The sequence below is a fragment of the Rhinopithecus roxellana genome, chromosome 4, assembly GCF_007565055.1.
Source record: "Rhinopithecus roxellana isolate Shanxi Qingling chromosome 4, ASM756505v1, whole genome shotgun sequence".
NCBI classification, from domain to species: domain Eukaryota; kingdom Metazoa; phylum Chordata; class Mammalia; order Primates; family Cercopithecidae; genus Rhinopithecus; species Rhinopithecus roxellana.
Genome location: NC_044552.1, coordinates 69,536,641 through 69,545,764, shown reverse-complemented (window position 1 = coordinate 69,545,764; position 9,124 = coordinate 69,536,641). Strand labels below are relative to the sequence as shown.

Below are 9,124 nucleotides of genomic sequence, written 5' to 3'. Positions count from 1 at the left end.
CTCAGGCCCAGGATTTAGAGAGCCCCACGATCCGGCTGACTCAGGTCGGGGGAGGGCGGGCCCCAGAATGTGCCCTTCACAAACGCTGGTGGGTTCTCCCCTCCCGGTGAAAATAGGCTGGATTCCTGTTTCTTTTTGAACGTAGCCTCTGTTCCTTCTGTACCAACAAATGCCCCCATCCCCCGTGAAGAGGCAGATGAACCTGCCCTGAAGCCCCCGAACCTTTCCATGCTGGACAGAGAAGGAACGAAACGGCTCCCTCCTGACCCTCCCCAGCCAGCCCTGAGACCCTGAGCCTGGGATGCTCCTGAGCCTGGGATGCACCTGCTTTCTTTAGGTCATTTTGGAGAATGTGCCATCAAATCCCTGGTTACGCTCCCTCCCAGGGCCTGGCACTGCCCTGGGGGGACCCTTACCGGGACATGTGGAGCCGGTGTGTGGCTCAGGCCCTACGGCTGCTGGGAGGCGTGGTTTTGTGGTTGAGAACTGTAGGAATGTCCCTGATGTTACCAGTCAGATCGGCCTCCCACAGTTGTCTCCATCCTGAACCACAGAATGTCCCTGACGTGGTCGGTCAGATCCACCTCCTGAGGGGTCAGGGCCCTGAACCGTGGGAATGTCCCTGATGTGGTCGGTCACATCTGCCTCCCATGGGGTCAGGGTCCTGTGGAACAAGAGCTGCCATTGGAAACGTGGCAGCTGCCCTGGCGTCCCCCCACCCCACATGGAGTCTTGGACACCCTGAGGTCCTGTGTGCCCCCGGCTCTGCTTCGCTCCCTCCTCACTGTAAGTCCTAAAGGAGGGTTGTCTCCACCACCTGTCTCGGTTTGAGTCCCATTTTTAAATGTCTTGCCCTCAACCTTCATTTCCAGATTTCACGGTACTGAGCTAGGGCCCGAGACCCTGGGCCGGGCATCAAGGAAGCCTCCCCGGGACTCATGCCAGCCCCACCGCCAGCCCCTTTTTTGAGAGAAGGAAGCACCATCGTTGGTTCCTTTTTACACCAAGTTTTGAATTCAGGAGTGAAGTCCTAGTTACTGAATTTTTTAAAAGCACACAAAACATGTTTTAAATATTTCCCTTTTTAAAGGCAGATGCGCCTGCCTGGCCACTTGGCACATTTTCAAAGTCCATGTGCAGATCAGCGGTCCCCTCTGTTCCTTCTGAAAGGAGCGCGCTGTGGGTTCTTGCGTAGCCTGTCAGCCCTCCCCGGCCCCAGACGCCAGTGCCTCTGCGGTGCCTCTGCCCTGCAGGATTCGCAAGGGCAACAGAATCACCGGCCTTGCGGAATCTTCTCCCCCCAGGGGGATGCCCGTGATGGCCACAGCGTGGTTAGACCTGCTGAGTTTTAGCCCCCAGGTAGGGCCGGCCATGTATCACTAGGGTTTCAGGCCCGTGGGTAGAGCTGGCCACTCATGACTTCGGGTGTTTCAGGCCCGTGGGTGGGTCCTGGCCGTGAGGGACTGGGGCACAGTGTGTCTACCAGAATTTCACAGCCCCAGGTCTGAGGGGACACGCACCATCCCGCACCAGGACAGAGCGTTAGTGGAATGCTGGGCCTGGGCTACTCAGGGAGATTCGTGGATCATGCTGTGGCCACGGTTCTCCCCCCGCTGTGGGGTGCGTGGCCCCTGAATCCACTTCATGCCCCAGGCCGTGAGCGATCCGTGGACACAGGGTTCTACATTCGGGGGCAGGGCATTCACGAGCGCCCAGTTTTGTTTTGAGGCACATTTTCATGTGACGAAAGCAGAGAGCCCCTGGCTGTTGAATCAGGCAGCCCATCCTCCGTGGGCACCCTCCTCTCTACGGCCCAAGTTCTCCATCATCCCCTGCAGTGAGCCCTGCAGATGGAGGCTGCTGGGCCGTATGCTGGGACGGCGTGAGAGGCACACGCCACGGGCCCCTGAGGGTCTCCCTTGCCCGCCGTGCACAGGCTGCTGACATTGGGCCTGTTGTGGGCAAAGGGGACAGATGGTGCTGGAGCCGAGAGCGGCAGCAGCCACATAGCTCCTGGGTGCACGTAGCGATGCCCGGCTCCCTCCTGGTGCAGAGCCTGGGGTCATGTAGCTCCTGGGTGCACGCAGCGATGCCCGGCTCCCTCCTGGCACAGAGCCTGGGGTCATGTAGCTCCTGGGTGCACGCAGCAATGCCCGGCTCCCTCCTGGCACAGAGCCTGGGGTCATGTAACTCCTGGGTGCACAGAGCGACGCCCAGGCTCCTTCCTATCTAAGAGCCTGGGGTCTGAGTCTGGGCCCATGGCCTTCCGCCTTCCTCTGCCTGCCCATTACCACTGGGAGACACTCATCTTTATTCCAAAGCCACAGGCTGGTCTGATGTGTTTTAAATGTGCCCCGTGGGCTGAGCCTTGATGGAGACTCTGGGAGGCACTGCAGGCTCCCCTCTGCTCCTAGGGTAACAAAGCGTGGCCCGTAATCTCTCTCCACCCGGGCTGCCCGCCCTCAGCTAGAGCTGTACCGATGCTGTTTTTCAGAGTTGACCTCTGGAATGCCAGTAACCTGAAGTTTGGAGATGAATTCCTGGGAGAACTAAGGATCCCGTTGAAAGTCCTGCGGCAGTCCAGCTCCTATGAGGCGTGGTAAGGTGACGCTGCGCCTGCAGACATCCGCATCTCGGAGAGACACAAAAACCCATGCTGCCTCTGAGTGGAAAGGCACAGAGGCCGTGCGTGCTGGTCCTCAGCTGCGCCCGGCACCCACCCGCTCTTACTTTTCATGTAGCTCTGACAAGCTCTGGCTTGATGAGTTTCTGCCCCACAGCAGGTGAGAAATGGCAGGTGAGGAGAGGCAGCAGGGATCACACTCAGCAGGGACTCATGATGGCTGGCACCTTAAAACAAGACAGGGAACGCGGGTGAAAGCGGCCCTGAGCCACCAGCAGCTCGCGGGGTCTGACCCCGGGTGAAAGCGGCCCTGAGCCACCAGCAGCTCGCAGGGTCTGACCCCGGGAGGAGAGGGCATCAGCAGCTGGTGCAGGAGCCCAGAATGCGCACAGCGGGCCCTGCCCTGCGGCTGCACTCCGGGTCTTGCTCTGGGCCCTCGGCAGCACCTCCTTTTGAGGGCGCATTACAGGGTTCTCCACTCCCCTCTGCACGTCTAGACCTCAGGGGTCGGCTCTGACCCAGAACCCACCCCAGGGCATGACGTGTGTTGCTGTCTCCTGCCTTTCTTTCCTGTTTTCTCCAGGTGCTTGGTGTTTTGGTGGAAGGAGCAGGCCATTGTTTGATTTTACTTTCAGTTCACATGTGTCCCTTAGCGACAGGCAGCTCCTTAGAGGGCCCGGAGTCGCGGGAGGCGTGCACTGCCAGGCGTGGACTGTGTGCTGTGGCCTCATATGCCCCATGTGTCCCTCTGCCGTGTGTGTGAGGGCAAGTTTCCATCCCAGAAACTGAAACGCACGTGTCTTTTGATTCTATGAAGACGGCCCAGGCACCGGCCCCCTGAGCTGAGTTAGGCTTCCTCCTACACTGAGCGAACCCCTGGCGTGGGTAGCCAAGGCAGCCACCACAGACCCCAGAGAACCCCAGGGGGCTAATGCCTCAGACAGGGGCTCCACCCACCTGACAGGGGCTCGTGCCTCGAACACGGGCTCCACCCACCTGACGGGGGCTCGTGCCTCGGACACGGGCTCCACCCACCTGACAGGGGCTCGTGCCTCGGACACGGGCTCCACCCACCTGACGGGGGCTCGTGCCTCGGACACGGGCTCCACCCACCTGACGGGGGCTCGTGCCTCGGACACGGGCTCCACCCACCTGAGAGCTTAGACTGCCTGGCCCACAAATCAGAGCAGAGAGGGCTCCTGGGTGACTGCGTGGGGTAGAACCAAAGATGGAAGAGTGGCCGGGGAGAAAACATCACCCACAATGACCAGGTGCCGAGGTGGCCTGCCAGGCTCACCAGCCCAAGGCCCCCACCCATGACATCAGGAGCCACGGCACGCTTTGGTTGAATTAATTTTCATTTCCACCTGCTGCTGACACTGCTGGCTGTGGGTCTTCACGGCGAATCACTGACCACTTCTGCGCAGGTTCCCGGAAATCCGTTCCCTCCACGTTGCACCCCCCATCCCCCTCCACGTTTCCCCCATTGACTCCTTCGTCTTTGACTCCAACACTTGCTTCCTGGGGATCCCCAGTGGCCAGCCCTGCTGGGGGTCTTCTGTGGGGAATCCTGGGGGCTGCACTCTGGGGGGTCCTGCGGGACCACCCTCCTGACCAGTCGGCCTCAAGCAGGCAGCTGGGCTGCCCTGAGAGCTGCTCCTTGGCAGGTTCAGCCTCACGCCTCCCTCCATGTGTCCCTCCCACCCAGGTACTTCCTGCAGCCCCGGGACAACGGTAGCAAGAGCCTAAAGCCAGACGACCTGGGCTCCCTGCGGCTGAACGTGGTGTACACGGAAGACCATGTGTTTTCTTCTGACTATTACAGCCCTTTGCGGGACCTGCTGTTGAAGTCTGCTGACGTGGAGGTGCTTGTCCACGTCGTGGCCTGTGGGTATGGGCAGGAGGTGCCACCTGCCTGGGGCCCTGCCCCACGCGTTGCCCCACCCCAGAGGGCACCTCGTCCCTGAGGGGGCCTTTCCCGCACCTCCCAGCCCAGCCTGTTTCCCGCCCAGATGTCTGGACCCCTTTGCTGGGGGCACTGGCCTGTTGGCAGGTAGAGCCATGGGAGCTGAGGGCTTCCCCGGGTTGTTTGAGGGGACCCCATCATCAGGGTCCCTCTGCCGGCTCAGGAGCCCTAGAGCTGGCTGCATTTGGGGGTTGCTAGGAGGAGGTGCAGACGCCCCACCAAGGGCCCAGCCAAGCAGCAGCAAATGGGAAGTTTTGGTGCTTTTGTGAATATATGTGTTTCTGTCTCAGCAAAGAGCCGTATCTATTGTGGCTGGAAGTGAGACCCCAGCCAGTGTGGGGACAGGCCTCTGAGGGTCCCACAGCCCAGGCCCCAGCACTGACCTCACCCCTCCCCGCAGCCCGTGTCAGCGTCCGCCGCCCACATCCTGGGCGAGGTTTGCCGGGAGAAGCAGGAGGCGGCCGTCCCGCTGGTGCGGCTCTTGCTACACTATGGCAGGGTGGTGCCCTTCATCAGTGCCATCGCCAGCGCGGAGGTGAAGCGGACCCAGTGAGTGCCCGCCCCACCCCGCCCCGCCCTGCCCTGGGGGAGAGCGGCCTGGACCCGCTGCAGGGATGGCAAGGTTGTCGCCGGGAACCACGTTCTGGCGCAGGGCTTGAGGGAATTCAAGGGTCCGCAGAAACCGTGTGGATTCAGGCTTGCTCTCACAGACCCAGTTAATGATTCTTTTTCTTTTCTTTGAAAGCCCCATTTGCCTTTGAAATCCCGGGTAGAGTGAGTGAGTGGGGAGGGGAAACGGCTCCCAGGCTTGAGGACAGCTCAGGTCCCCTCCCTGGGGCACTTTGGGAGCCCATGAAAACAGGGCACGGCTTCCCTCAGGACCTGCTGAGCGCTGTTTCCAGACGCCTTATTCTGGAAACATCTGGCTGCACCTGTGGCCACCGTAGCTGGCAGGAGGGGTTTGCTTCTCTGCTGGCCCTTGGATCCTGCCAGGGTCTGGTGCTCAATTCTCTGTGCAGGCACAGGCCGCAGAGGGCGAGAGGACGGGAGCAAAGGCCAGCCAGGCTCCTCCTGAGCTGGTGGCCACGCAGGCAGCCGAGTGGTTCCCTCTGGCACTGTTGACACAGGACGGTTCCATGGCCAGGGCCTCGAGCTCCTGGCCTGGTTGTGCTCCTTGTAAAACGTCAGGAAGCCGACTGATGGGCGTGCGCTGACCTCACGGCCCACAGGCAGGTGCTCGGGGCCAGGCTCTGCTCCGACTTGCCCTTCCGCGTCCCCAGGAGACAAACACTGTCCCCATCGCCATTTCCCAGGGACCCCAACACCATCTTCCGAGGAAACTCGCTGGCGTCCAAGTGCATCGACGAGACCATGAAGCTGGCGGGGATGCATTACCTACATGTCACCCTGAAGCCCGCCATCGAGGAGGTGAGCACGGGGCCGGAGTCCTCAGCATCGCGGGGTGTGAGGAGGACTTCCCCCAACAGGGCACTGCACAGGGATCCAGCCAGACCACGAGCTGGGCTCGAACGTCCGCCCCTCCGGCCTTGCCGCAGGGATGCTGATTCATTCGCTTTTATCGAGAGGATGTTCCCTGTGTACTCCAGAACCTTCCAGGTTCTCCCAAATTAAAACTATACATAAGAAAACCCGCCATTCCACTAAGGAGAAGAACATGCAAGAAAAACCTGGCTCTTCCCAGGGAGACCTTTCTCCACACGTCCTGCGGTCCCCTGTGTCTGGGCCCCGGCTGCATGGCACGTTTGAGCTGCATGCCCCACCCTCTGATACCCACATGTGCAGTCCTCACCCGACCCTCTGATGCTGCCAGGTTGTGCCCCCTATTTATGAGCAGCTTTGTAAACAGGCTCTTTGCAAATGTGAGAAAATTTAACATAGCACATTCTGGTTTGCTCTGTGGGCAGAATCATGGCAGCATTTTGAAGTAAAAATATTCTTAAAGGCCTGCGAGGCCTGGTCTGTGTGGCTGGTGCCCATCAGCACATCACTCCCTGAGAAAGCCCGGCTCGTCTGATCACGGCCACACATCACTCTCAGAGAAAGCCCGGCACGTCTAATTGTGGCCATGGACTGGGCCCTGTGCCCGGCGTTTGCACCTGACCTCAGCAGCCTGTGACACGGGCCCAGAGTGGCCCCCTTGCAGCCAAGGCTCGGGGCGACACCACCCAACGGTGGCCCTGCAGTCCGGCATCACCATGTCCCTCCGTGCCTCACCATGCCCCCTGTGCCCCTCCGCGCCTCACCGTGTCCCTCCGCGCCTCACCATGCCCCCTGTGCCCTTCCGTGCCTCACCGTGCCTCACCATGCCCCTCCGTGCCTCACCATGCCAGTGGCCGCGCTCCAGGAGCTGTCTCGGCATTTTCTGGATGAGGCTCAGGGTCTGCATCTCAGCCAGGCGTGAGCCCCTCTCCTGCCTCCCTGCCTGTGCTCCCGGAACCCACTCACAGAGCCCCGTCTTAAACCTCTCCCCAGATATGCCAGAGCCACAAACCCTGTGAAATAGACCCCGTGAAGCTGAAAGATGGAGAAAACCTTGAAAACAACATGGTAGGTTTTGTTCATGAACGCAACCAAAGCCAGTCACCTGCTTGGGGTCTTTCAGCCGGTGGCTGCCTGGAAGCTCTGAGTCACCCCGTGACCCCTGTTGGGGTGGGCGCAGGACCGGGCGTAGGGATACCTGCCACGCCTGGCTACAGTACGCTGGCTGCACTGCTGGGAGGCCTCAGCCACCGCCTTAGGCCTGGCCTGTGTGGTTGGCTCTGCCTCCCCTGGGGTGTCCCAGCCGGCTTTGGGGATCTGGTCTGCACACCCCAGCTCTGCCTCCCGTTGAGGATCTGCCCTGCACACCCAGCTCTGCCTCCCCTGGGGCGATGGCTCCTGCCCCCACCTTTTCCTGGGACAGGATGGCCTCCCCACCTCCCCAGGCTGTCCCCGGAGCTGTGTCCTGCGTTTTAAAACAGCAAAACTCCCTGATGTTGAACTTGCCCCAACAGTTTAGTCACTTCACATGATACTTCTTGCAGACCGTGCTGTTCGATCATCTCTGTATGAAATGACCGGACAGAGCTCTTGCCTCGGGCAGGCACGTTCTAGCGAGTGTCCGTTCTTCACACGTGTCTTGCTGCCGTGGCGGCCCTGCGTCCGCCCTCAGCCCCTCCCCACACACCCCTCCCTGGGTGTGTCCTGGTGCTACACGCGCCTGCGGGCAACCTTGGCAGTGGGTCCCAGTGCCGTGTCCCGTTGCAGGAGAACCTACGGCAGTACGTGGACCGCGTCTTCCACGCTAGTGGTGGTAGTGTTGGTATTGAGGTTGACAGTGGTGGTATTGTTGGTGATGATGGTGAGAATGGTGATGGTAGTGGTGGTGGTGGTGGGGATGGTGGCAATAGTGGCAGTGTTGGTATTGGTGATGGTGGTGGCCATGTTGTTATGGTGGTTGGGTGGTGGTGGTAGTGTTGGTACTGATGTTGGCAGTAGTGGTGTTGTTGGTGATGGTGGGAGTGCTGGTTACATAGCAGCCCCTTAGATCATATTGCCTGACTCCCCCGTGTCTCACCCAAAAGGCCTGCCTGGCTTGTGCCGTGGTGTGTGTGATGGTGTGTGTGCACATGGACGTGTGTGAGTCTGTGTCTGGCCACTTCAGCCTTAGTGCCTCTGAAGTTTACAAAACCCCCAAAGTTTTAAAATAAAATTGGGGTTAAACCATTTGGATCCTGTAAATTAGAAAAAATAAATGAACCACTCAGCTGCAGTTATAGGCAATTAATGTGATTCTGGGAGGGCTTCACTGCAAGATAATGGGAAAGCTGATTATAAATGAGCCAGGAGTAATGAGGGAGGTCATGAGTCCCTTAACTCTGAAGGAGAAGCCGGGGCTCCACTCCGGCTGATGCTGGCTGCTTCGAGGTGCACGCAGATCTCTTTCCACACGCGCTTCCAATCCTGGCCACTGGCCCACACCCAGCCGGGAAGGCAGGCCAGGCCAGTGGGGAAGGGCCGAGCTCAGCCTGGTTTACCTCAGCAGGGAGGGGCCTGGGAGCGCTGGAACCTGGACTCTTCTGTGCTGTCCCTGCAGCTTCAGAAGAAAAGGCTTCTGAAAATAAACCCAGAGAAGGGCCAGAAAAATGAGGACAGGAAGGGAGTGCATGTGAGGGGAGGTTCCTATGAGAACAGATGGAAAGCAGGACTTCTGACCTGGAAAGGTCCTGGCAAAGACAGCCTCGGAAGCCGAGAACCAGGGAGATTGGAAAGCACAGGCGTCTGAATCCTGACCGGATTTCTCTTTTCACTCCTGCAATGAGGAATCTCAAAACCAAGCGTGCAGGCTGGCCAGGGACCTCAGGCAGCTTCCTACAGCTTGCCTATTTGCATTTTCATTTTATCCTTCTCTTGATTTTGTTTCTAACCAGTCCCCTGGGTCTTGTAAATATATTTTACATCTTTTGTGTTTTGCTTGCACATATCCTACTGCGAATTCTTTTCTAACAACAATAGCCTGTGAGTGACTAGATGGC

The 9,124-nt window shown here is 59.4% G+C and overlaps 1 protein-coding gene across 1 annotated transcript; it reads left to right on the top strand.

Moving 5' to 3' along the window:
- Positions 1-2,465: 2,465 nt before the first annotated feature.
- Positions 2,466-8,874, top strand: LOC115897029 (ras GTPase-activating protein 3-like). The gene is made up of 7 exons (XM_030929601.1): positions 2,466-2,599; positions 4,332-4,488; positions 4,990-5,138; positions 5,903-6,017; positions 7,083-7,157; positions 7,857-7,911; positions 8,474-8,874. Exons 1-7 carry the CDS (start codon positions 2,481-2,483, stop codon positions 8,872-8,874), a joined length of 1,071 nt encoding a protein of 356 aa, XP_030785461.1. The 5' UTR covers positions 2,466-2,480.
- The last annotated feature ends 250 nt before the right edge of the window (positions 8,875-9,124 follow it).

Bases quoted from the DNA above. Each gene is read 5' to 3' on its own strand.
- LOC115897029 (XM_030929601.1), top strand. From the start codon at position 2,481: ATGCTGTTTTTCAGAGTTGACCTCTGGAATGCCAGTAACCTGAAGTTT. The intron at 6,018-7,082 runs GTGAGCACGGGG...ACCTCTCCCCAG, and splicing joins TGAAGCCCGCCATCGAGGAG to ATATGCCAGAGCCACAAACC. The intron at 7,912-8,473 runs GTATTGAGGTTG...TTAACTCTGAAG, and splicing joins CGCTAGTGGTGGTAGTGTTG to GAGAAGCCGGGGCTCCACTC.